A 26843-nucleotide genomic window follows, 5' to 3' on the forward strand; every position below is an offset into this window, starting at 1 on the left:
GTATGATTGTTTGATTCCCATTAAAATATTATGGATCATTTTAACAACATGTTTATAAAAATGTGAACTGCATAACAACATTGTGAATTGTCCAGGGATTTGATTGACAAGTAAGACATGGTAACTTAATAATTGCTATTGGCTTCAGGAGAAGATTCTGTTTGTACCATGGATAATTAAGAAACTCAGTAATAGTAGATATTATTCTTTGTTTAACATATTTTGGACTTTTTTCAAAACAAAGGTAGGCCAGAACAAAACTCTGTCTGTATAAGCAAGTAACATTTATTAAAATCTTAGAATTAATAATTTTTTATCTTGTCTGGGTTACTGAAATAGTCATTACATGACATTTAAATAAATAAATAAAAAGCCTAGAAATAAATGCCATTCACTTTTCACCGCAGACCAGAATGAAATATAGCTAAATACAACTAAATAACTGACGGAAGGAAGTTTTAAAATATCCTTTTTTGATCCCTTCCTGCCCCTATAAAGTATAACAATTGTATTTAAGAATATATTTGAGAAATAAGAAACAAAACAAAGTTTCATTTCTGAAATAGTGTTCTTTTCCTATTTTGCAATTTGCAATGTAAATGTTATAATTTTATTTCCCATGTATTCAAGCTTTGTAATTGCAGTATTTATACGCATGAAATGGAAACTGATTATCAAGTCATTTCTCTTAAGACGCTATGCTGGTGTGAACTTCATTAAAGAAAATAGGACTTCTGCTAACTGAGCATGTGGAAAATAGGAGATACATGTTAAATATGCTGATTTAAAATGATTTTGGGCTACGTATTTATTACTTAAACATATATTTCTGATGTAGGTTCTACAACATAATTGCAACCTTTTTCACTTGGAGGAGTGAATCAGAGCATAATTTGCCCTGCTAATTGTGTATGAAAACACAGATACTTGAGTTTTCAATTAATCTCCAATTAAATTGTCATAATAATCATGATTTTTTTAAAAAAAAATCACATTTAGAAAAGAAAAGAAAACTATCTTCAATTGGGCTATATTTTGTATACAAGCAGTCAAGTAGAATAGCATAATTAAATATATATATTTTTACAAAATTTAAATATATCTATATCAGTGGTGAAATCTGAACCAGTTTGCTACTGGTTCGCTGGTCGCACATGCATGCTGCACGCCAAACACATGCGCATGTGCGATGCACGCCAAACACGTATGCATGTACAGTGCATGCCAAATGTGTGCACATGTGTGGTGCATGACAAATGCATGTACATGCAGAGTACTCATCAAAGACATGCTGCATGTGCGCATGCGCAGTGCACACCAAAAGGAGGCTTGGGAAAGTAAGTAGAACAGTGAGGGGAGGATCATCTGTGCTGCGCAATTTAAATTCACTAGAAAGCAGGATTTCCTGCTAGTGATTTTAAATCATGCGGCATGCCTGCTCTTCGGAAATACTGGTTCAGAGGAACCGGTAGCTTTTCTTTTTACTACCGGTTCACCGGAACCAGTATGATCTGTCCCCGTCTCCACACACACACAAACACAGCCAGCCGAGGGTTAAGAAAGTACTTGGCACGCACACAGGTCATTATCTCAAACTTAGCAACAATATAAGCACCGTCTGCCAAGAGCTTTACTGCAACAGATAACATAAAATTACATACACATTGCAAATAGTCCAGCAAAACAATATCCCTTCGGCAGCTTAAGACATTGTTCAAGTGACTAGCCAGAATTAGTTTTTGTTCGTCACGGAGTTTTACCAGCCACCACCCTCTCTTATATAGTCTCTGGGGTGTGGTCCAGTGACTCAGTTCTAATCCCTAGCACGCCTCCTTAACTGTTGCAACCATTTATCACACCTTCATTGGCGTGCATCCAGGAACGACGGCTCTCCTTCTTCGCTCTCATCCGAGACACCTGGCTCCTGGCTAATCTCCTCTCCCTCGGCCGGCACCTGAGACAGTGCCAGAGGGGAGGGGCCTGGAGAATCCTGAATGACCTTTAATTATTTTTTTATTAATGTGCATTTGTGTGTCATGCATCTGTCATCCTGAATCTGGTTGGTTATATATTCGTATTGCTTGCGTATGATTAATAAAAATATTAAATATTTTTAAATATTAAAAATATTTTTAAATATTAAATAATATTAATATTAAATATTAAAAAATATTAAATTCATTGACATGAGATGTCAATGGCTGCTGGCTTGTGGGTTTTGTTTGCTTAAGTTAGATAGACCGTATAATTATCAAATGAAATCTTCTCCAGGCAAATTATGTCTGAATTACAGATGCTAATAAACAATGAAACAAGGTTATTCTTTTATGCCCTCTTTGTTGACCTTCATTGAAAGACCTAGTTGGTTATTCTTAGAACCAACGAATGGACTAAACATCTAGTAGTTCCTGTATTTCAAGCCTGCATAGTAATTGTGAAGTTTGTAGTTGGGGGAACCATAGCTGATTTTAGTTAAATAAATAGTCAGTATGTATGGGATGGGGTAGGGAATTGAATTGGAGCAATGATATTAAAGACAAAGACAAAGCTTTAGCCCTGTTTCACTTTCCCCATCAGAATCCTTCCCCATGAACTGTTGCTTAGCACATTGTAAGCCGCCCTGAGTCTCTGGAGAAGGGCGGCATATAAATCAATCTTTTTTTAAAAAAAAAAATTGTGTAAACCACTGATGAATGGTTTACCCCAAGCTAAGGGATAGAAGGGAGAATATATAGATACAACTAAATACCCCAAATATTCTTCTGCAGTTTGTTGATGAGTCAGCTGGTGTGGAAGCTTCCAGAAGAGGGAGGGCATCTGAAAAATTGATGATTTATTCAAATTGTGATCTGAATTGGGAATCTTTCCAGAGTGCAGTGATTATGCCCCCGCAGCTCACAGATTCTGAGATCGTGAAGTTTGGAGTAATCTCTGAAGGTACATGGTCTCCAGTGGGGATGGACTGAGATTACCAGAAAAATCTAGGTACACTAGAAAAGGAACTGACTGATAGATTAATAATAAAGGGACCTGCAATAAAAAACACATAAGGTAATTTAAAAACACATAAGATAATTTATTTTAAAATTTATTCTTTGCAGTTCACAAGGCTTTGGTTTATTTTCTGTATATAGATTTGTCACTTCTTCCTGGTCATTTCAAGTATTTATTTATTTATTTATTTATTTATTTATTTATTTATTTATTTATTTATTTATTTATTTATTTATTTATTTATTGGTTCGATTTAGATGAATTACTTTTGTTCATAATTTCTTTTTTATGTTAAAAAAAATTGAATCTTTTTATTTATAGAACTAAACAATTGTTAGATAAAACTATCCAGTAATATCATATTGATCCAGTAATGTCATATTGATAAAGCTCAAGGCCAGTTAAGAACTGCACTGTCACAACCGAAAGCCAGTGAAACAATGTTCATTTATTTATCAAACTTGTACGGTGCCCATCTCACCAGAGGTGACTCTAGGCAGCTTGCAGAAGACATTAAATAAAGTGCAATGGAAACATTAAAACAAATAAAGATTTTAAATTTAAAAATTGAATTAAAATAAAGCTAAGGAAATGGAATGGGCTGGAGCAAAGTGTGCGCAGGAAGGAGGCCAGGTGTTCTCTATTCCATTAGCCACCTCTAATCTGGCACACTCACATTGAGGCCTCTGCAACTAAGTTTGTAGTTTGTCTGAGAAAGACTTTAAATCAGTCTTCAACAAGATTCCAAAAATGCTGTTTTTAATATGTCTTTCTTTATATTATAAATATTGCATTGTTATATCATGGCATGTCTAAGTGTCAACCAACAGGATTAGTTGGAGCATGGTAACTTTCTTATAATAGCCCAAACTAATTTTGATAAATTTTGATAAAGCTCAAGGTAAGTAGTAAAGAATCAACAATAACCATTTAAAATTCATAACATATGCAACAATACTGTAGCTGCAATAATTACAGGTCATAGAATAAAGCTGAAATGTGTCAAATAAAAATTAACATTCTGTGTTGTTACAGAAAGACCTACATGCTCAGAATTTTAGAGACAATTTTTTCCTATCTTTACATTTAATCAACTGCAATTCCCCAATGAGTTAAGAGAAATATTTGAAGCAGATGAAGTAACGTTGTAGTAGAATAGTTTATTTAAATATCTCAAATGAGAAAGGCTGTTAAAATTGGATCTAATTCCTGATATAAAGAGACACATATATACATAACACACATTCACATATTGTAGTTATTATTTTGTGACCAGGCTTGTGAAAGTGTCATACAACAGTATGCAATTAATACTTCAAAATATTTTAAAGCATACAAAACCAGAATCTCCCAGATGAAACAGAACAAGTATATGAGGTCAGCCTTGTGCTTCTCTCTGTTTCATGGAATATTCTGCACAGAACAATATTATAATTAACTTTGCCTTCACTGAAATGTGGAAAGCCCTTACTTTTTGCTTGATAGTTTTCTAATAGGACACTCATATTGGATCTGGCATATGCTAGGAGAGAAAAATGGAAATCCTGTGGGATTCCTTAGTATAAAAACTGCAAATTGGTTCAATCAAAAGTTGTGGTTTGTCACAAGAAATTCTCATATCCCAAAATAAATATTTGCTGTGTACGAAAACAGAGCTAATATAATTATGTCTGGGAAATAACATTTGCAAATATTGTTGTCATTGGCTTTTATGCTAGTTATTCCAAGAATACATTCAAACACTGACAGGCTAATTATATATTCCAAAGCTTTGTAGTGTGATCTGAAAAAAATGTGTTATTATATAACTATTCTATATCTAACCAATTTCCTCTATTCTTACAATTTCTTCTAGCTTATTACGCCACATGCTATCAGAGTTCAAACACCACCCCGACATATTCCTGGTGTTGTGGAAGTTACATTGTCCTATAAATCCAAACAGTTCTGTAAAGGCACACCTGGAAGATTTATCTACACAGGTAATGTTGCTTTAATTTTATTTTTATGGGAAAAGATATAGATGACCAATCTTTGGTGGTGTTGCCACTTTGAGACTATGCATTGCAAGCTATTTCTGCTGACAGCTGGCTGTAGTTTGGCAGTTTGAATCCCACCAGGTTTTTTAAATTGGGTTTTGATAGGGGTTTTAAAATGATTTTAGTTGGATATTTTAAATTTGGCTGAATGATTGAATTATTTTAATAAGCTTTTAATTTTTGTTGTATATACCATGGCTGTTCACCACCCTGAGTCCCTCGGGAGAAGGGCGGTATATAAATATAATAAACTAACTAACTAAACCAGGCTCAAGGTTGACTCAGCCTTCCATCCTTCTGAGGTGGGTAAAATGAGGACCCAGATAGTTGGGGGCAATATGCTGACTCTGCAAACTGCTTAGAGAGGGCTGTAAAGCACTGTGAAGTGGTATATGTCTAAGTGCTATTGCTACTGCTATTGTAGTAATGAATATTCCAAATTAATGCAATTCCTCCAACACAAAGAAACTTTTCTCTTTTTATCACATGACAATTCAAATAATAATTTGTATCCTGTGAAACATCAAATCACACATTCATTAAGACTTTTACTGATTATATTTCAACAAAAAAATAATAACATCACAGTCTGACTAAAAAATCAAGTTCACAGGGAGAGGAAAACATTTTGATGACTTGGCTGTTAGTCATATCTCTTTAGAAATTTGAAAGATTGAGTGTAAGGTTAAAGGAATCAGCACTGTGTTTGTTTTCTACATCTATATTCTGCCTTCTCACAAACTAAAGCTCAAGGCAACATGAAGCAGTGATCATAGAATTAAATACAATGATACATATGGAGTCTAATACAGGTCTGATAACTTATTAGAAGGAAGAAATATATGTCCTCTAATGGCTTGATAGATCATTTGTTCCTGTCCAACTTACCACAGGCTATTATTCTCTGTTGATTATCAGGCGTTCTGATCTTCATCCAAGTATTTTATAAATGTTGAGTATGTTTTCTATGGTTGCTTGAGAAGTTTTGTGTGTGTTTTCAGAAGTCCATGCCCCTCTCTCAAGTATTTGATAGTATACTTAGAGATTTTCCCCAAATATCTTAAAAGCCATTCTACTGTATACAGAAAGAAGTTGACTTTCCTTGGGTTGGTGCCTCAGCTTGATTCCCTAACACGTAGAGTTAAAGGTGGTATCCCTAGATGAATGAGGATCTCTCTGGAAATACTGGAACATATTTTTGTTGTTGTGTTTTCCTATTTTACAAGTTTTAAGAGGAATATAAATGACAGCATGAGGTTTCTAAAAAGTGAATCTCTCCCATTTCATCAGCCAATCAATCAATCTCAAAACTGCCAAAAATCTTTTCACAGAAAATATAATGCTGTCTTTATTTTTAAAAGAGAATTTTTTTTTCCTGCCAGATGGCAATTGCACAAACTCCAGGTGCTTGACTTCCTGTCAATAGTACTATATTAGCAGCCTGGATGTACAGTTGTCACTCCTCCTGCTGGCAGAAGAGATAGATAAGGAAACTGCAGTCAAGTAAAAGGCATCCTTTAAAATAGTAGAGGAGAACACACAACAGTAGAAATGGAGTTTCAGCCTTTCAGTGCTGTGTGGAAAATTGGGAGTTGCAGCAACTGAATGATACTATAGGGTCTTCTAACTGCAGTTACAGTAGTATGCTTGTTGAATTGAAGCTTGTAAGAGTATGATAGTGCGTGCATAAGCGCACCAGTGTGCCTACCATCCCTGTCCTAATGTTCCCTTTTATTTTTATTTGTATCCATTTCATGTATTCATAATTATGTTTATACATATATCTGTTATCTATTTCATGCTTGATGAAATAAATAAAATAAATAAATAAATAAAAATAAATAAAATAAACAGCTGATTTGATAGTCCAGCCCTCAATGGGACTTGGCCTGGAGTCAAATGTCTTGTCACCTCATGAAGTTTGCACCCATGATTAGCAGAATATAAAAAACAAACAAATAGATAAAAAACAGAACTAGAGTTAATAAGCATATTGGTAATTAGAGATGGATGAGAAACAGATTCAATTTTCATTCAATGCAAGCATGATATTTGCTTTTCTTCAGCATTTATACAAAAACCCCACATACAAAAATTTGTATAATGGAGAAAATGTGAATTTTCTCACAAACAAACAAAAAATTTCCTTCCTTCCTTCCTTCCTTCCTTCCTTCCTTCCTTCCTTCCTTCCTTCCTTCCTTCCAAAATAGGCCAAGCAAGGAAAAGAAAAGTAATAAATTGCAGAAAATCAGAACTGATAATTTCCCTTATAACAAGCTCACCACATGTCAGAGAACATTTTATGTTTTTGATTATAAATAATGGTAAAAACAAGGGGGATAAACATAGACTAATGACCAAGGAACTGAACAAAGTTTCTCCAGTGCCATTTTCAAAATACCTGCCAGTCCTGGACACTTAGCTATGCTACTGGAGTTATGAGTGTTGTACTTCAAAATATCTGTACTCTAAAATTCTTAGAGAAATAGCTTGCCTACTCTGTGGTTGATGTTTTAAAAAATGTCAGAATATTCCAGCAAAACCAATGGAAATTCTCAATTCAGATAATCCCACTCTCCATTTCAGTAGTACACTAGCCACACTTCTAGATGGCTCTCTTATCTAGTTATTCCTGGACTTAAGGTATCTTTAAAACTCTTGTTCAAAAGATTCAAATCTTGGAAGCTAAATACAGAATGTTGCTGCTGGTGGGGTTGGGAGCAGAGAATACAAATAATGAAATTATACCTATTCTACGTGTTATAATGGGACCTCACTAGCGCCTTTATTCACTTGGCCAGCTCTAATATGGGCATAGATGTAGAAGACCCCTCTCTCCAAGGATGTTTCTCATACTCTCAGGTCATAATATGGAAATTTCCATTATAAAGGGTCAATTCAGAAATCAAAAAGTCAAGGAGTCAAGATTATATGTTTGATTGCACTGACCACTAGGAATAGGAATATATAAATGGATGATACATTAAAGGACATTTGGAGGCTATGAAGATTATCTATCTATCTATCTATCTATCTATCTATCTATCTATCTATCTATCTATCTATCTATCTATCATCTATCTCAACAAAGGACTCTGAGCAGTAAACATCATAAAATAAAAAAATGAAAAACAAAGCAATCAAAACAGTAGAAAATAAATATATATGGCATTAGGTAAGACTGTTTCCATAAGTGAAGAAATGGGGCCCTTCATACACCTGAGCATAAACTGAGCATAAAACTAACTTCACCACAGTCCTGCCATGCTTGCCTGCCTTCCATGCTGCCTTCCTGGAGTCCCGGTGGCCACATTGCAAAGGCAGGCAAGCAGAAGTCCACATGGAAGGCAGACAAGCATGGCAGGCCTGTGGGGAAGGAGCTTACTGCCCCCCCACCCATTCAAGCAGTGGCTTCCCTGCTCAGCCCCGACAAGCTATGCATCCATAGCAATGGGGTTGTTTTGTTCGCCGCAGTGGTGCTTCGGGAGGGCAGGTGGACATATTCATTATAGTTATCAGCTGCAGACGTCCACCTGCCCTCCCGAAGTACCATCTCAGGGAACAAAACAACCCCATTGCGTTGCGCCTCCTTCTGCAGCCAAATGCACCCAGCCGTGGGTGCCCTTTCTTCAAATGGGCTGTTCATGGGGCGCTTGGAGAGCAAGCAAGCAAGAGAGCTCTCCAACCTCTGTTTGTGTGTGTGTGTTTGTGAGGGAAGGAGGAAGGAAAGGAGGGAGCGATCTGAAGCCGAGGCATCCAAACTTCTGGCAGTGCGGGCAATTTCTGAGCAGCCCTGAGTCAGCCAGCTCCACCTAACCTACTCCCTGAGTCTCACCGTTCTCCTTGCCCACCCCATCCCACTCAAGCAGCGACAGGCTCTGCGGGACAACAGGACCTCTCATCTTTCCCACAGCATGGTGTACGCTTGCTACCTCTGCTTGTCTGCTTGCAAGCGATGATCTTCTCTGCTTCTCTTGGGATGCTAGTGCGGGCACCATGGATGCATAGCTTGTTGGGGCTGAGCAGGGAAGCCGCTGCTTGAGTGGGATGGGGGTGGGGCCAAGGAGAATGGCAAAACTCAGGGAGTAGATCAGGTGGAGCTGGCTGCTCAGAAGCTGCGCCCGCCGCTGCCAGAAGTTTGGGTGCCTCAGTTTCAGATCGCTCCCTCCCTCCCTCCCTCCATCTCTCTCTCTCTCTCTCTCTCTCTCTCACACACACACACACACACACACACACACACACACACAAACAGAGGTTGGAAAGCTGTCTTGCTCGCTCTCTCTCCAAGCGCCCCATGCACAGCAGAGTGATGTGAATGACGTCAAACTGGCCACGCCCACCCAGTCACATGACCACCAAGCCAAGCCATGCCACACAGAACCGATAGCAAAAAAATTAGATTTCACCCCTGGTTGGAGGTCATCCTGATATGTGAAGGGAGAATATTCCAAGGCATAGGTTCTACACAGCAGAGAAGGCATGTCTCCTAGTTCCTGGCAACTGACATTCCTGCAACATGCCCAACCTGCCTGACCAAATTGAACAAATGTAGTACATATCTACATGAAAACATTTTTTCTGAGTACTGTATCAGCCTGCTAACGCTGAAAAACTCAGTTTGACTGTGTAGTAAATGAAAGTTTGGCAGCTTTCCTGAGTTATCTCAACTGCATGCACCAGACGTACAGAGTGATAACACAGTGCTAAGCATGAGGAGAATTTTGGAAGGACTATGTCTGAATAACCTGGCTTCAGGACATGTGCCAGAAACTGCCACAGACATATGACCATAATTTTTCAGCACATTTATGTTTGAAAATGATAGTGAAATTAAAACTTGATCATACAATGCCAGTTCCTATTTACAGTGCAATATTCAGATTTATTCAAAAGTGCTCCAGTGAAGTTTCTTATCAGATCATATAGTTTGTTTCTGTATGTCTTTGTTTGCAAATTGACAATACCACTGAATGTAATAGACTAAATAGAAGCCCATAGAATTCAAAAGTTTTGATGAAATATTTGAATGATTTCTCATTATTTTGTTTTACAACAACCAATTTGATTGCCGTTCTTCTTCTTCTGTGTCTATATCAAACTTCAAATGCTAGAATGAAGCCACCTTCTTAGCTTTGTCATTGGCCAAAAATAAATAATTATTAGTTTCTGATGGTAGACGACATACCATCAGATAGGCTGGACTCTGTGTCTCTCCACATTCACATAGCGTGTTGTTATCTGCTTTGTTTATTTGACTGCCATGACTTCTGGATACAGCAAAAATTGAATCAATAGCGCCGGTGCTCCTTCCTTTTAACTGCAGACACTTTTATTTGTTCTTCTTCTGTATTCCATAAGGACATCCCTTTCCTACAGTCCTTGTGAAAGCTGATTTGCTCTAGTGTGCAGTACTGTAGTCTTCCCTTCCGTAACTGTGGATGTACTATAGGTAGCATTGTACTGATACTAACACACTGAAGAATTTTGATGCATTTTCCTTTATTCCATAATCTGTTAAACAGGTACCCATTATCTTTTTTTATCTGACCCTGGTTTATTTACAAGGCCACTACTCTGACATGCATTTTACATGAAAAATGGGTTGAGATCTACACTTGCAGTTTAAACTCTTGTTTAATTCAGCACCCCCCCACCCTCCCACCCCCCCCACTTTCCTACATATGCCTTTAAAGTAAAGAAACAATGTTGGGAAGGGGAACCCATTGCATCTATCACAGGCAGTGGTTTATATCCCCAGCTCAAACCCTGGTTTGCAGCAGGTTCTGCTTCTTCTGCATCCAGACTTGCATTTCAGCTTCTTTCGCTCCTTTCTACCACAGTCACTTATCACAGTGGGAAGGACGTGGAGGGTTTGTTATTATGTGTGGGAATTTTGTTATTAAACTTTTTAATATAGTGAGCATAAAGGGCTCTAGATAATACACGTTGGATGGTTGCTATGGTTAAAAAAAAAAAAGAGGGAATTGCTCCGCACCCCTTCCCTGTTTTTATCTTTTTGTCTTACACACATGTAATAAACACTTCTCACCTCCAGAAATGCCTCCAAGGCCTTTAAACAAAATGCAGGATTAGAGTAAGCCTGGCGATCAGTTTTAGTTAATTGAAAATTATAGGATTGACCCAAGAGGAAAATTTAGTTTGCACTCCAATCACTATTACAAATTAAGGAAAATTACTACAATTTTGTTTAGCTAAGGTTTCACACTGAGCTCACAAAATTAGCTCAGCTACCCTGACAAAGTCAGCACTTTGTTAGTGATCAGGAAAAACAGGGAAATAATAGACTGTGGTGTGTACAACCAAAGCATAGAAAAAGCTATGATGCTTTACAGAACTAGGCCAAGTGGTTTTAATTAGGATTATTAGTTCATTGTAAATTTTGAAGAACAATCAGACTAGCAGATTAGCTGTTTCTTTTAAAGCTAGAATGCCTTGCCATTCATTTTTCCCATGAGAACTTCTTTTAACTCCCACATAGCCCCTCCACCCTGTGAGTCTTATTATGGGTCTACAGGAAACGGACCAATTGGAAGTTCTGATACTGTAACATTCCACAATCACATTCCAGTAGATGGGAGTTTTTCCACAGTGTTGTCAGTGAATTCAGTGTTCTGGAACGTTTTATGAAACCACAGAGGCCAAATGTTTTCTCAGAGGAGTTTGGCCTCTGTTTTTGGCTGAAAACAGTGAGACATCACTTGCTGTTTGTTTATCCTGCAATGGAGAATGGGAAAAGGAAGAGAGGGAAAGAGGAGGGGAAGAGAGAGAGAGAGAGAGAGAGAGAGAGACAGGGGAAGGAAGGAAGGAAGGAAGGAAGGAAGGAAAAGAGAGTAAAGAGAAAGAAAGAAAGAAAGAAAGAAAGAAAGAAAGAAAGAAAGAAAGAAAGAAAGAAAGAAAGAAAGAAAGAAAGAAAACAAGCAAGCCTGTGAGGAATACAAAAACATTTAAGAATACATTTCTGTCTGGTGAAAATGTTAATGGCTCATTTTGTGGTTAGGTCTTATTTAGAAGAAATTATTTTTAATCAGTGTTCGGCAAAATATCCCCTCAGGCCACCTGCCTGTAAACTGTTCTTCTTTTTTTTTTCATTTATTGCTAAATGCTTAAATCTAGTGCCTAGTGACCATTATTTAGATTCTTCCTCCCCTTCTTTTAACTGCCAACAACTTAGAAGTTTGATCTGTGATAACTTTAACTAATGAATCAAGATCTGTGAGCAGAGAGAAATGTTACAAATGTTAAAGTATTTTTATGGAAAACACTATAAATGATTATTCATTTAATTGAGGGCTGTGTTTAAATTTCTTTTACAATTAGTTACAAGGAAAACAGATGTATTTGTTTAACAATATTTATATCACAATCCTGACAGACTCTGGATAGTATTCCATTTACAAGAAGAAACAAAACCATTAATACTTGAATGTTTAGGCTAAGTCTTGCATACTTCTTTGGAGACACTCAATGGGACTTCTAAGTACATATACACTGAATTTATATGAAGGGAAGATTATTAGTATCTAGTAATGATATTCATTTTGTATAAGTATTAATTAGCATTGGTAGGATCAGAGCCACTGATAATTGCTCTTATCCTACTGATGCCACTAACTCTGAACACAAGCAGCACAGGATGCCACTGTTCAGAATTCATTATTCTGAAAGGCCACTGAAAGGTCTAATAGGACATTCCCCCATCTAAGTCCAGATGTATGTCACCTATTGCAGTGACCAATGCCATTTCTGTTCCAAGCCTGGGCTGGCATACTGACTGAAAAGGATTCAAATAATCCATTTTGCCTATACTCTACATCCACCATTTTTCCCACAATCTTCTTTAAAAATGAAAAGATGGAAACAGAGCAGAAGTTGTCTGATGTGGTTGGATCGAGATATGCCTTCTTTAGAAGAAAGCACATCACTCTCTGTTTCAAGGCAAGTTGGAGCATGCCCTCACCTAAAGAAAGTCTCCCTGATCCAGCCACATCCTCCTTGTGTGAGGAATGAGCCAGGAAGAGCATAGATCAAGCCTCTAGGTCAAGAGTGTCAAACTCATGTCATCACAGCGGTGTTACGTGACATACTGGGAATTTTTTTCTCCTTCGCTAAACCAGGTGGAGATGGGGCCAGCATGTGATGTATCCAGCCTGCGGGCCGCGAGTTTGACATCCCTGCTGTAGGTGGTAGTGTTCAAACTACTGACAGCTCTATTTACTTCATCAGGCTTGGCAAATTCAAAACTAATCTTGGTCATCAACAAATTCTATATCTTGCCATATAGAACAGATATAATCTACTTCATCCACTAAAAAACCCACAAACTCATCTAGCATGCCTTTTTTCTATCTATCCTTTCCTAAATGGGTCTGTTTCTCTAAAGAGGGTTGCTGGGTGAGAATATGCATATGAAATAAGTGCAGAGAAGAATTGATATTTTGCAGCTCTTACTGACATTGCATAGTCCCTTGCCTGATTTTTAACAGTGCTTGGTTTTATTTTCTTATTTTCTATCACTGTCACGCTACACAGATTTTTAGTTGCTTCATTTCCCTTGGTTCCTTAGTAAACATAGGAACCACTTGGGCTCATTGATTAGGAAGAGGCCAATGCACTGACTCTCTTCATATTGGCCAGGGTTGAAAGAACTACTTTCCAAATTTTCAGAATCTCCTCAATGGATCCAATAAGTAGACTGAATGGATCCATTGCCCTTGCAGAGATCCAGGTAACATCATCTGTACTAATGACCATGGGGTTTGCTCTCTGTTTATGTACAATAGCTTACTCTGCCAGTGCTAGTGAAGGTTGATTTTCTCTTGGTAGTTTCTTGATTAGGGTGTTGTTTTCTGCTTGATTGCTTGTCTGGTGTTAATCCCTGCTTAACTGGTTGGCTGTTGGAGAAGATCTGTTCTTGTCTTTTTGTTCCTTCTTAGCTTTTTAAAAATTATCTCTTTTGAATGGTATATAAATGTGGTTTGTTTCCTTTTGTCTATTGATGGCTGAGCAAATCCCACACTCACTCACTAGAACTGATGATATTACCTAGTTGGGTAATGAAACATCTGCAAATAAAAAGTCCACTTCAGAGAGTACCAAATATTCCAGCGGTTAATCCTGAGCTGCATATATTATATTATGTTGGACACACAAATGTATCATACACATATTTATAGGGAAATCTCCAGCATTACTTTCAAATAAAGTTAACAGCTCTAGTTGCAGAAGTTGGCACTTTAAGGATTTTTGTTGTGTGTTTATAATTTTTTTTACTATTTTTGCTGGTGGGTATGGGGGGGATATCATATTTAAAATCTTATTTTTGATTTAACTTGTTCTTTTGTCACTTTTTATTTTGCTTTGAAGATAAGCTCAGCATCTTGAGTCAAGAAGAAGATACAGGAAATCATTGTAATTGTTAAAATAGTGATAAATGTTATTAGTAAAAAAGAGCTGATCACTAATTCACTGGTATCACACTGAAATTGGCCAACCTGGCAAGAACACCTCTAGTTACGTTAGGAGGGATACAACATCAGTGTTGGTATTTGAGCCAATGAAATCAAAGTTTGCTTTCTGGCTGACTAAAATGCAGTAATCATTAATACATAATTTGATTTGTATAAGATCTGCATACTTAATGTAATTTTAATTATAAAGAGCATTTTATTATTTTGAGCAAGTCTATTACCACTACACTTCCTTAGAAAGGAAGTCTAAGTCTGCATCCAGTTTTGGTCTCATGATGTAAAAAAGGGATTGAGACTCTAGAAAGAGTGAAAAGAAGAACAACAAAAATAATTAGGGGACTGGACATATAAAGAATGGGTTCTTTAATTGATTATGTCTAGTTTCAATTAAAGAAAGACTAGGGGTAACATGATAGCAGTATTTCAATATCTCAGGAGTTGCCACAAAGAAGAGGGAGTCAAGCTATTATCCAAAGCACCTGAAGGCAGGACAAGAAGCAATGGATGGAAACTAACCAAGGAGAGAAGCAACCTAGAACTAAGGAGAACTAATTTCCTGACGGAACAATTAAACAGTGGAACAACTTGTCTCCAGAAGTTGTGAATACTCTTACTCTGGTAGTTTTTAAGAAGAGATCAGACAATTATTTGTCTGAAATGGTGTAACCCCTGAATGGGGTTGGACTAGAAGATCTCCAAAGTCCCTTCTGACTCTGTTATTCTGTTATTCTTAAGGATACCTGAGTCTTAAAAATCTTGACTTTTCTGGTCTACTATAAATAAGTTACAAAGTTGTGAAATGAGTAATTTAATTCTTTATTCCATTCTCCATCCTCCAAATGGACTGATCACAAGAAATAAAAAGATAGTCCATAAATCAAGGTCCAATTCATAATTTACATAATAGGTGGTAAAAAGTACTTTCTGTTGATGACACCATAATGTTGGAAAACTTGATAAGAACATAATCAAACAGCTAAACTGTTATAAGTTATAAACTGTTTATCATATGATCTTTTTACAATGTGATGCAATTTCTAAACTATACATTAAGAGTAAAGGATTAAGAGATTAATTATGAAAATGGTGGCAAAGAAGCTTTTTTTGCTGGTTGGAGTTTTTATTCCTCAAGTTTCCAGCAAATATATGATGGTTGTAATTGTTATCCAACTTTAATAGATAGTAAAATATTTCTTTTCATTGCAGCTTTCACAATACATACAGGTGCAGTTACTGAAATTTATTTTGCATATGTTTTTCTTTATTTCTTTACATTCTTTAAGGGCTATATCCTATATATAGACAATTTACGTGAATAACGACTCATTCACTGAAGAAGAGAATACACACAAAACCATCCAAAATTGTTGGAAGTTGGGTGGCATATAAATGTGGTAAATAAATAAATAAATTTGATTGTGGAAATACAGATTCCAGATTTGGGAATATGGAACTCCCTAAGTAGTATTTCATTCAGGGAATGTTTATGTTTATGTTTATGTTTGGCTTTTCAGACTAAGACATTGTGACCTTCCCTAAATTATATAATCCCCAATTTTTCATGTCGTAGAGTAGTGCTCTAGCTACACCTGCAATGCCACATTTACTTCTAATGATTAAAACCCATATTTTTTTCTGTATTTTCCATTCAAAACCAAAAAACAAACAAACAAACAAACAAAAAACCCTGGACTGCAATTATGAAAAAGTTTGATGAGCTTTCAAATTAAGCTATTGCACTGATTGCAATAGATTACAGTGCTTTATACAATGTTCAGAGAAATCAGTCTTTATCTTAGTATAGTGTTTCAATGTGTAGTTGCTTGTGATACATTTGTTCCACTAATATGACGATTGACTAAGCGCTCAAAAATTAAATTGGCTTTCCCTGAAAAGGGACTACTGTACTTTTCTCTTTTAACAGGGTGAAAATGTCATGTTGTCCAACCAACTCTCCACCCGTTCTGCTCAGCCAATATAATGTGGCACTTTCTTCTCTAGAATATAAATTGTGGTTAACCTTCTGGCTCTGGGAGCTGCCACTTTACCCTGCTTGTTCATATGCACCTGGTACTAGTAGTTACCAGCAGGAAACCCTTATCCTGACTTTCCGAAAATCTAAGTTTTTTTTTTTTTTAATTTGATTTATATGCCGCCCTTCTCCGGAGACTCAGGGCGCCCTGAGTCTCAAGGCGTTAAGCAATAGCCTTCATACTTTTGTATATTTATACAAAGTCAGCTTATTGCCCCCACAAACTGGGTCCTCAATTTACCTACCTTAGAAAGGATGGAAGGCTGAGTCAACCTTGAGCCTGGGGAGATTTGAACCTGCAGTAATTGCAGGCAGCTGAATGTTAATAACAGGCTATTAGTCTGCTGCGCCACCAGGCTCTTAATTAATTAATTAATTAATTAATTAATTAAAGACTCTTTATGAATCCCCCCCACCCAACTCTTCCTAGCAAAAGAAAGAATAGTTTGAACGTTTCTTTCTTCAAAGTTTATAGATATAGGTTTAAAATTTGTTGTATATTATAAAATCAGTTAATATTTGGATTTTGCAATTGAAGGAACGTTAATAAGCCAGTCTAGTAACTTCAGATCTACTTTGTACTTTGTAACCAAATTTATTTTTGGGGAGTATGCCTCATGAAGAAAAGAGGACCTCTCAATAAGCATGTGTGAATTTGAATTGCAGCTATAAATATACCTGTAAAATTACCACAGGAAAATAATAAAAAAAAACAAGTCTATAATAGTCTGACAGTATTCCTAGATTGAATACATCTTAACTTTTAGGAGACCTTTTGTTCCCATGGAAAAAAAAAAGAAATGTTCTCTGAATTAATTTAGAAGAGGGAAGAAAGATAGGAAAATATTTCAAACTTGCATTAATATTTGAAAAACGGGTCGGTTGGGAAAGTTTGTTTTTTCTTTGCTTTTATTTCCAATGATGGCATGGCTGCTTTGAGTACTGGAGAGGCAGAATATCCTTGGGAACAATGCTAGGTCATGATAGAAATGTCATATTCCAAGAATATAACTAGGCTGTTATTCTATGTTTTGAACTTTTTGTATTCTAAAAAAAGAATTAGCGCCTTTGAATGTACAACTGAACAGAAAAGCAGACTATAAGATGAATGGATGAAAAATGGATGAATGGGAATCGTGTTTTGATACTCGTTCTTTTCTTATTTTTAATTGCCAAGATGATACTAGCAATTATTTTCTATCTTACAATGATAAAATCCCATGGTTGATATATTCAGGCCATTTGCCCTCTTTATATTGTTGCAATTAACTGAGAGCTTTAACCTTTGCTTGAAGATGGATGGGTGGTTGCAGTTCACCAACTAATTGCAAAACATTGGTTCAATGGCATTAAAAAAAAACAATAGTTTGATGCTTAACGAATAGAACGAGCTGTTTCTAAAGATCATCTTGTGGCACACAACTATAAATGAAGCCTTTTAAAACCTGCTCTGGCCTCTTCTATAATATATATAATATATAATATAATATATAATGTAGGCAATATATAAGAAGAATAAAGATGAACGTACATGAAAAAGGTTATAGAGCGAGGAGAAGCAAAGATTTAAAAACAGGTTCCTGCTGCAAAGGAAGCAAAGGAACTGCTTAACCAGGCAGCACATTATAGTAGATAGAGTGTGTGACTAGGAATAGGGAGACTCGAGTTCAAGTGTGCCCTCAGCCATGGTATCTCATGGGGTGACTGTAGCCTGTCATTCTTTCTCAGCTCAGTCTACCTAACAAGCTTGTTGTTAACAGGGATAAAACTTCCCATTGAGTTACTAAGAAACAACAGGCTGTAAATAAAAATAAACAAGTCAGAAGGATGGATAGAGTGACAAACAAGGCATTTTGAGGATAAAATTACTGATCTTTGTGACAATTCGAAGATCACTTTTAGTACAAGTTATAGTAATGTGTACAGTTATCTTCTTGACAAATTTAATTAGATTGCTTTTAGTTTATGAGGCCTGAGAATAAAATTAAAATACTTTTAAATGGTACCATCTACCATCTGCTTTCTTAAACCCTGAGCATTTTAGTATGTTCAAGCTAACCAAGGCAGTTAATTGGTTTCACAGCCTTGAAAACCCCCTGAAAACTACAACTGGTCCAGAATGCAGCATTACACACTGTGTTGGACACCCATAGGTTAACTCACATTGCATTTCTGTTGTGCAAGCTGTACTAGTTTGCAGTATCCTTTTCAGGAGCAATTCAAGACATTAGTTTGGTTTTAAAATTAAACAGAAAACATAATTTTATTAAAGAAGAAAGACAACTAGTAGACAAATATATTTTTTGTTTAGCAAAAGACACTTCTGACGGCAACATTTGTGGTTGATCTGCCGTTCTTTAACAATATTCTAACATTTTCATTTCCTTTTCCTTGGCTTAAAGTGACATACAGCTAATTATGCTGGAGTACTGGTTTCTCCAGATAAATCAGCACATTCTCCACGATTTGTCCTTGTGCTTTATGTACAGTGAGAGCAAAGCATGACTGCATTAGGAACTGTGTCTGCCGAAGAGGGATATCTTCACCTTCTGATAAATTGAGCGCAATTCTTGGTATCATGACAATGTCATTTTTGAATGCACCAATGGTTTATCTTTTTGCTACCATGAAACTGTTGTGGAATTCTTCCATGATCATCCGTGCTCCATTGCAAAGCCTTGGAAGATTCTCTTTAAAATGATGGGAAATTCTGTTTTCAATTCCAGTTATGTGGTGACAATCCAGAGAGTTCAATTGAATCAAGGAATTATGTTGATTATGAATAACATTAACTCCTCTCCTAAAAGCACTGAAGGAACTATAGTCTTTCATCATTGCAGGAAAGAGTCTGATGCATGTGGCATTGATTTTTCTCATCATCTAATTAAGGGGTACCAAGAGTTCTTTGAGAACAGTTCTGCAGGGCTGTTAAATGTTGGGTAGATGAAATATATATATTCTTCCATCGTTCTTACCTACAGAACCATATCTTTAAGTAATTCTATTTCTTCATTTTGAATTTTCTGAATATTGACTCCAGCATCCTATAAGAACACAGAATATTTTCCTTCTCCCTCCCTCAATCATATTTCTTCTCATATTCCTTCTCCCTCCTTCAATCATATTTTCTCTTCAACTGAATCTTGACAAAGGTTCTCTGTATGATTTTTTTTGATGTATATATTCTTCACATCAGCATCATTTCCTATTTTCGCAATTGTAAAAGCTAATGGAAATCATGACAGCAAATGGTTAAAATTCCCCCAAAGGCTTCATTCTTGCCATATATATTAAGAAGAGTCCAGTCTATGGCTTCAAAGCTCTCCTTCCTTATCTTTGAAGCTCTTGCCCAGACAATAATTTCACATGTCCAAGCAAATTTGCAGTACTGGAGCTTTTTCCAATGTTACAAACAGTATTTTCATTTACTGCAAGGGGTATCTTGAATCATGAATGCCGTGTCCTAACACCATGCATCAATGTTGTTGCAAGACCAGATGATGTTACAGCAATTGCAATATCTCCATCTCTCTTAACTTCAGCGAGGATCAAATTGGTAACAAATGCCTTTTCCGTACCTCTTGGTGCATTGATGAAAATTACTGAAGAAATGTTGCTTTGCAAGCACTTGCACACAATCATATACTGTTCTTTGGTCATTATTCAATAGGGTCTCATTGTGTAATATAAATTCCTGATATTTGTCTCTGTTGTATTGCAGTTCGTGCAATAATTCCTGATTGCAGCTATTTTGATTAATTGTACCATTTGTTGGTTTGGGCAATTTATATTCTTCAAGTGTTTTTCCAAATTTATCTTTTGATTCTGTTGATTTGTAAGAAATCTTCAAACACCGCTTTCTTGAACTGGTTCCATATCATGGGTTGATTTCAAATCCAATTCTCATGGACTGCATGTCATCATAATGAAAAATCAAACATGGTCATACTTCCATATACAGTACATTATGGCATCTTAACATCATTCCATCATATAGTGTTCCACCAATAAATGTTGAAGAAAGGAAGATGCACCTTCCAAAGTTTCTAAAATCATAATCATCATTCTATACATCAGAGTTCTGTATGTTGTTGATCTCAAAATTGCTTGATTCATTTAGATGTAACTTGGCCTCTTGCATTCAATCTTAGCAATCATATCAACAATGTATTGTTGGAACCTCTTAGAAGGCTATTAAACTCATTATTATTGTTCATTATTCAATATGCGTTGTAATACATTGCTGTTAGTTCTGGTTCATCACTTGGAACTGATGATGCCAGCCATCATCTCCAAGAAGAAAGAAAAGTATGTATTGAAAGCTGTTATGGGAGCAATGGGATTCTGAAATTATTTGCAAACCATCTTCTCATTATTTCAATATAATGTGCCAATATAATGTTGGTTCAGTTTCAGTATTGTTTGGTATAATCATGATAACTTTGTGCATTAAATCTATTTCATGTTTAATATTAATCTCCAGTCAGTATCACTGGCAATGGAAATTTCTGGCAAGTCTTGAATTTGGTTTTTGGTTTTTTGGTTTTTGTTTTGCAAGTCAAAGGAATGGAGTGTATGGGTTTCATTATCTAGAAGTTTCTTCAACAATTTTACCAATCTAATGTTGATTTCTATCATTGTATACTCTTTCTCAATTGTATGCTGCCTTGAGGCTCCATGAAGTAAATTGGAATAAATTTGGCTTGCTGGTTGGGACCTGGCATTAAATGTCCAATGAAATAATGAATTTGGCCTTGAATAATAGCAATAACAATAGCACTTAGACTTATATACCACTTCTAGTATTTTACAGCCCTCTCTAAGCTGTTTACATAGAGTCAGCATATTGCTCCCAACAATCTGGGTCCACATTTTACCGACCTTGGTAGGATGGATAGCTGAGCCAGCTTTGAGACAATGAAGATCGAACTCCTGGCAGTCAGCAAAATTAGCCTGCAATACTGAATTCTAATCACTGTGCCACCATGGTTCATTAATAAAAAAAGTTCCCCATCATTCTTTGTTGGAAGGACTTTTTTGGCACCAAAGGATGCCATTTGAAAAGGCAGTTGCATTGTCTGATGTTCTTCCTGAATGTATATGCAACAAGTTCATCATTGTTATATAAACTGAGGAGTTCATTAGGTAGAAGTTGCCAATTGCCCCAGAAGCAGCCCAACCATAGCAACAGCCTGAAGCATCCACAATTTTTCCAAATTTCATTCCTCAGGCATCATGGGTCCTGGATTTTGGATGCATTTTGTAACTTAGCTGACTTTAGCTACCTAAAGTGTTGCCCTATGAAACACTGTTTCACCTACATAAAGGTAATGACAAGAAGAATTTAGTAGTATATGGAGTATAGACTTTAGAAGATTGTTACATTCACCAACTCATGAAGGGGCTAAGAACAGATAACCTCCATACCCTTGGTTTGGGTTTCAGTACAACACCCAAATCACTCAGTAATTAACTTACGTTGCTTCCTCTCCAATGAGTAGCTTCCATTAACGTCTAAGAAGGCACTCTAAGAGTTTTGCAGCAGATGAGTTAACATGATTTGATTTGCAGACACTTTAAACACTTAGCAGGAGACAGCGCTGGAAGCTAATTAAATCATTCCAAGGTGCACTGAATTATCTTCTTAATAAGAAACTATATCACTGAATTAAGTTGGCCCTTTAAGTGAAATCATGTGTGGTGGTGATTCCAAGGTAAAGTTTGCTTGCCATTAAATTTCAGATGCATGCCATGTACAGTAGGTCTGAGTTATCTGTTTTAAACACAATGTTTTTAAAAACATCCTTTTTTAAAAAAAAATGTACAAAAGCTACTTCCATGTGCAAAAGCCAATAATCTTACAAATTGAATGAAAACTTTACCAATCATATTCCTATAAACCTGCCCCTTTTACCCTGTCATAGTGTTTGTGTTGTTAAGTAGGGAAGAAAAGGGAGTGGGGGGGGAGGGAAATGCTAGTACTCTCACTACTTTTCAGATACTGCATCTTATTTAGTGTACCGGAATTCCCAGTTTAAAGTAATCACAAAATTTATGGAGAAACGGATAAAAAAAGGTTGTAAAATATTGATTTGAGGAAAATGATAACACAACTCATCTATAATAAGAAGAAAAATGAAGCAATAATTCAGGAGGTATTGAACGGCCTGCTGCTGGTCATATTGATCTGATTCTTTAGTGTGTGAAATCACACCTGAAATTGGAACTGCATTCCTTAGCTCATTATTCTGGAGATACCAATGCCTCATTACAAGGATCTTGCAAAGCTAGGAGAGGGAGAGAGAGAGGGGGAGGGAGGGAGGGAAAGAGAGAGAGAGAGAGAGAGAGGCAGGCTCCAAGTTTTATTGCAGAATGGTACGGCATTCCATCAACAGTGTCTGCTGTTAACTACTATCATTGTGACTACACAGATGCTTCTCTTCATTAGTCTGTATCTTCTTTGCTAAACCTGAGCAATTAGAAAGGTGACATAAGAATTCACATTGTTATATCAATGTGGTTGTCCTATAATCTCCGTTGCATCCTCTCTACTATGTATTATGTATTATTTTTCTCAGTTGCCTAGTCATATTACTTTTTGTCTCTTAGATTTATTTTTTGTTCCCTTCTTGTTGAAATGAAGAGTATATGCCAAAGCATGACTTCTTTTTTACATCTGTTGTACTTTAACGTTGGCATAGCATATAACACTGTCAAAGTCTTTCTGAGCCATTCCTAAAATAAGATGTGTCTAATAACACTGGATTCCACCTCCCATAAATATACTCCGCTGTCTCTTTTTTAAGCTAAGCATAGAGTTCTTTATTGTTTATTCTTCCTATTGCATCAGTACATTTATAGGCAAGTTCCGCAAATTCTGAAAGTTACCTCTTTAACCTAAAGCTGGCGATGTGTTGCAACCTTGTGAGTGAATAAGGGTACATTAACAGATTAACAGAGTTGGAAGGGACCTTGTAAGTCATCTAGTCCAACCCCCTTCTCCTGCCCAAGCAGGAGACCCTACACCAGTGATGGCTAACTTTTTTGCCATTGTGTGCCAGGAGAGGGGGGGGCGGGGGAGGGTCACACACGCACATGCCCACGCGCATGCGTGCACAAACCCCCCCTCCCCCCCGCTCCTGGCACATGATGGCCTGGTAGGCCCGTTTTTCTTTCTTACCTGGTTCCAGATCCTCTCTGTGTATCTGGGAAGGGCGAAAACAGCCTTTCCCACTCCCTTGGAGGCCCTACGGAGGCAGAAAGGGCCCATTTCCTGATTCCCGGTGGGACAGGAAGTGACATTTTTTGTTGTCCCCAGCCTCCAGAACCTCTCTAGGAGTCTCTAGGAGCCTCTCTAGGAGTCTCTGGAGGCTGGGGAACAGGAAAAAACGTCACTTCCTGTCCTACCGGGAGTCGGGAAATGGGCCCTTTCAGCCTCCGTAGGGCCTCCAAGGGAGTGGGAAAGGCTGTTTTCGCCCTTCCCAGATACACAGAGAGGATCTGGAACCAGGTAAGAAAGAAAAACGGGCCTTCCCCACCCTGCCCCCAGGCCCTCCAGAGGCAGGAAACAGCTTGTTTCCCTACTTCTGGTGGGCCCAGAAGGCCCGAAAATCAGCTGGCCAGCGCGCGCATGCACCCCAGAGCTGAGCTGGCATGCCCACTAATATGGCTCTGTGTGCCACCTGTGGCACGCATGCCATAGGTTCGCCATCATGGCCCTACACCATTTCTGACAGATAGCAGTCCAGTCTCTTCTTGAAAGCTTCCAGTGACGAAGCTCCCACAACTTCTGAAGGCAAGCTGTTCCATTGGTTGATTGCTCTCAGTGTCAGAAAATTTTTCCTTATTTCCAGGTTGAATCTCCTAGTTCAGTTTCCATCCATTATTCCTTGTCTTGTCTTCAGGTGCTTTGGAAAATAGGTTGACCCCTCCTCTCTGTGGCAGCCCTCAAATATTGGAACACTGTTACCATGTCTCCCCTGGTCCTTCTCTTCACTAGACTAGCCATGCCCAGTTCCTGCAGCCATTCTTCATATGTTTTAGCCTCCAATCCCCTAATCATCTTGGTTGCTCTTCTCTGCACTCTTTCTAGAGTCTCAACATCTTTTTTTAGTGTGGTGACCAAAACGGGATGCAGTATTCTAGGGGTGGTCTTACTAAGGCTTTATAGAGTGGTATTAGTACCTCACTTGATCTTGATTGTACCATTGCAAGTGAGTAGGAACCATTATGTCTAGGACACGGTCCAGCACATTGGTACTGTATTGCACTGCACATTGCAGTATTGTGTTGCCTTGCGCTGGGGTAGCATCTGTAATCCAACTATCACATCTGCTTCCAACGAGAAAAGGCTGAGAAGTTTGACAGCTTAGCTGCTGACGCATTCAAAACAGGGAAGCTCCAATGTTTGTTTCATTGGTTCAGTTCTATAAGCATCCACTGCAAACCACAATGGCTTAAAAGGGGAGGAGAGACAAAACATGTTGATAACATCATGCTAATTTTAGTATTCACAGCTTGATATACATTTTTTTTAAAGAATGCCATCTTATTTTTATTTGTAAAGTATTGTAGGATATACTTGAAAATATTGACAAAACAGGGCTTTCAGTTATTCTTGCCTCAGGAATATTATCTCTTGTTTTTACAAGTAAATGCCATTCTTTCTTAGATGGCAAATCCATCCTTTGATTCTGTTTCTGAATTAAAATTGGAGTCAAGTGACAGACATTTCTTACCATAAATTGTTTTAGATAAGTCAGTTTCATTTACATTTAATCAAATTACACTTTATTTGCAATATAGAGACAGGAAAACTCTGCTACAAATTGGGCATTTTCTCTAGAGAGTAACAGAAGAAACAATGCCACCAATGTTTCTGTAAGCATGTATATTGAATTTTACAATAAGTACCAGAGTGAGACAATCATTTTCTGATAAATTTTCTCTCATTTTTCACATTTTTGAGATGATGAGAACTAACACAGATGTTCTGTTTGTCTGATCCATTGACACATACATCATTTTTCATTCTGTGGCCATTGGATGATGGATATCTTGTGTAAATAATCTCTCTGGTTCAGAGTCTAGAATGCATTAAAATTAGCCAATGAAATAGGCTACTGTCTAGCAGAATTTTGAAGCTCCCTAAATTCACATTTTATTCAGTGACATAACTCTCATTGACTTAAGCCCAGGTTAAGTCTAGTTATTGATTTTAAGTTGTTCTATGTTTAGATCTGAACACTCTGTTTATTGGGTCGGTCCTTAGAATCTTAAATCAGACTATTGTTCCAGTTTTCTGCTTTCAGCAAACTATTTCTGATAGTAACATCAATTAAAGCATGGACTTTTTGTAGTTAGGGATAATTGCTAAAACTAAAAGTCAATTTTATTGTGTTCCTCACATCACCTCTCATTTGAAGTGCTCCAATAAATTTAAAAGCAAAGATTTGTTGTCCAAGCACAGATATTTCTTTTGTAGAACAATAGGCATCTATTGTTCTACTGATATTCAAGGCCGGATTTTCCTATAGGCTAACTAAGCTTCAGCCTAGGGCCTCAAGATCAAGAGGGGCCTACATTCAAATTGTTAGCAAAATTGAAATTACACTTTCACTATAGGTGAAAGGGCCTCATAAGTGGAATAGCCTCTTTTCATCTAAATCCGGCTCTGCTGATATTAGTTTGCTTCAGTATATGTGTATATTTCTAGAATGAATTGCTGCTTTGTATTTTGTTTAATTTTGTAACCCAGATCAATCCATTAACCAAGGACACAAATTAATTTAACTAATAAATTACCATCCTTCAGATTAAACACATTACCACTTAGTCAGGCAGTAATTTCCATTCTGCTAAGCCATTTTTTTGAAAAAGTGGAGAGTGACCATGGAAATGTTGATCGTATAGAATAGAAAAATATGGAAAGATCAAAACACTTCCCAACTCTAAGTCTATTTGTTGTATTTTAAAACCACTGGCATATTGATACGTTAAAGTATTGCTCTTGCAAACCAGTCTTAGCTCCTATTGGAAGGGAGCACAAGTTTGGAAGATAATCCATATTATTTGTTAAGTTGCAAGGTTTACAACTTAACAAATAATATGATAAGGTTAAGTATTTCTTCAAAGATAGTGCATTGGGCAGTGCATTGGGCCATCAGATATTGGCCGAGTGTCAGTGTTCCAGTAAACCCCCCAACTCCAAGTAAAAACTTTGAAGCAAGCATTTTTCAAAGTTCTATTTACTAGAATAGGTAAACTGGCACATCTGGGAAAACCCAAATC

At 37.0% G+C, this 26843-nt stretch overlaps 1 protein-coding gene across 14 annotated transcripts in view; it reads left to right on the plus strand.

The window, feature by feature from the left end:
• The window catches only part of EBF1 (EBF transcription factor 1), a 364337-nt gene that overhangs the window by 293890 nt on the left and 43604 nt on the right, over positions 1-26843 (plus strand). For all 14 annotated transcript variants that reach the window (XM_070933822.1, XM_070933827.1, XM_070933830.1 and 11 more), the window contains one exon: positions 4850-4976. In XM_070933822.1, the coding sequence (XP_070789923.1) occupies positions 4850-4976 (127 nt within the window). The remainder of the gene's footprint in view (positions 1-4849; positions 4977-26843) is intronic.

Source organism: Pituophis catenifer, unplaced genomic scaffold (assembly GCF_029215685.1).
Source record: "Pituophis catenifer annectens isolate HBS135680 unplaced genomic scaffold, rPitCat1.0.hap2 SCAF_2, whole genome shotgun sequence".
NCBI classification, from domain to species: domain Eukaryota; kingdom Metazoa; phylum Chordata; class Lepidosauria; order Squamata; family Colubridae; genus Pituophis; species Pituophis catenifer.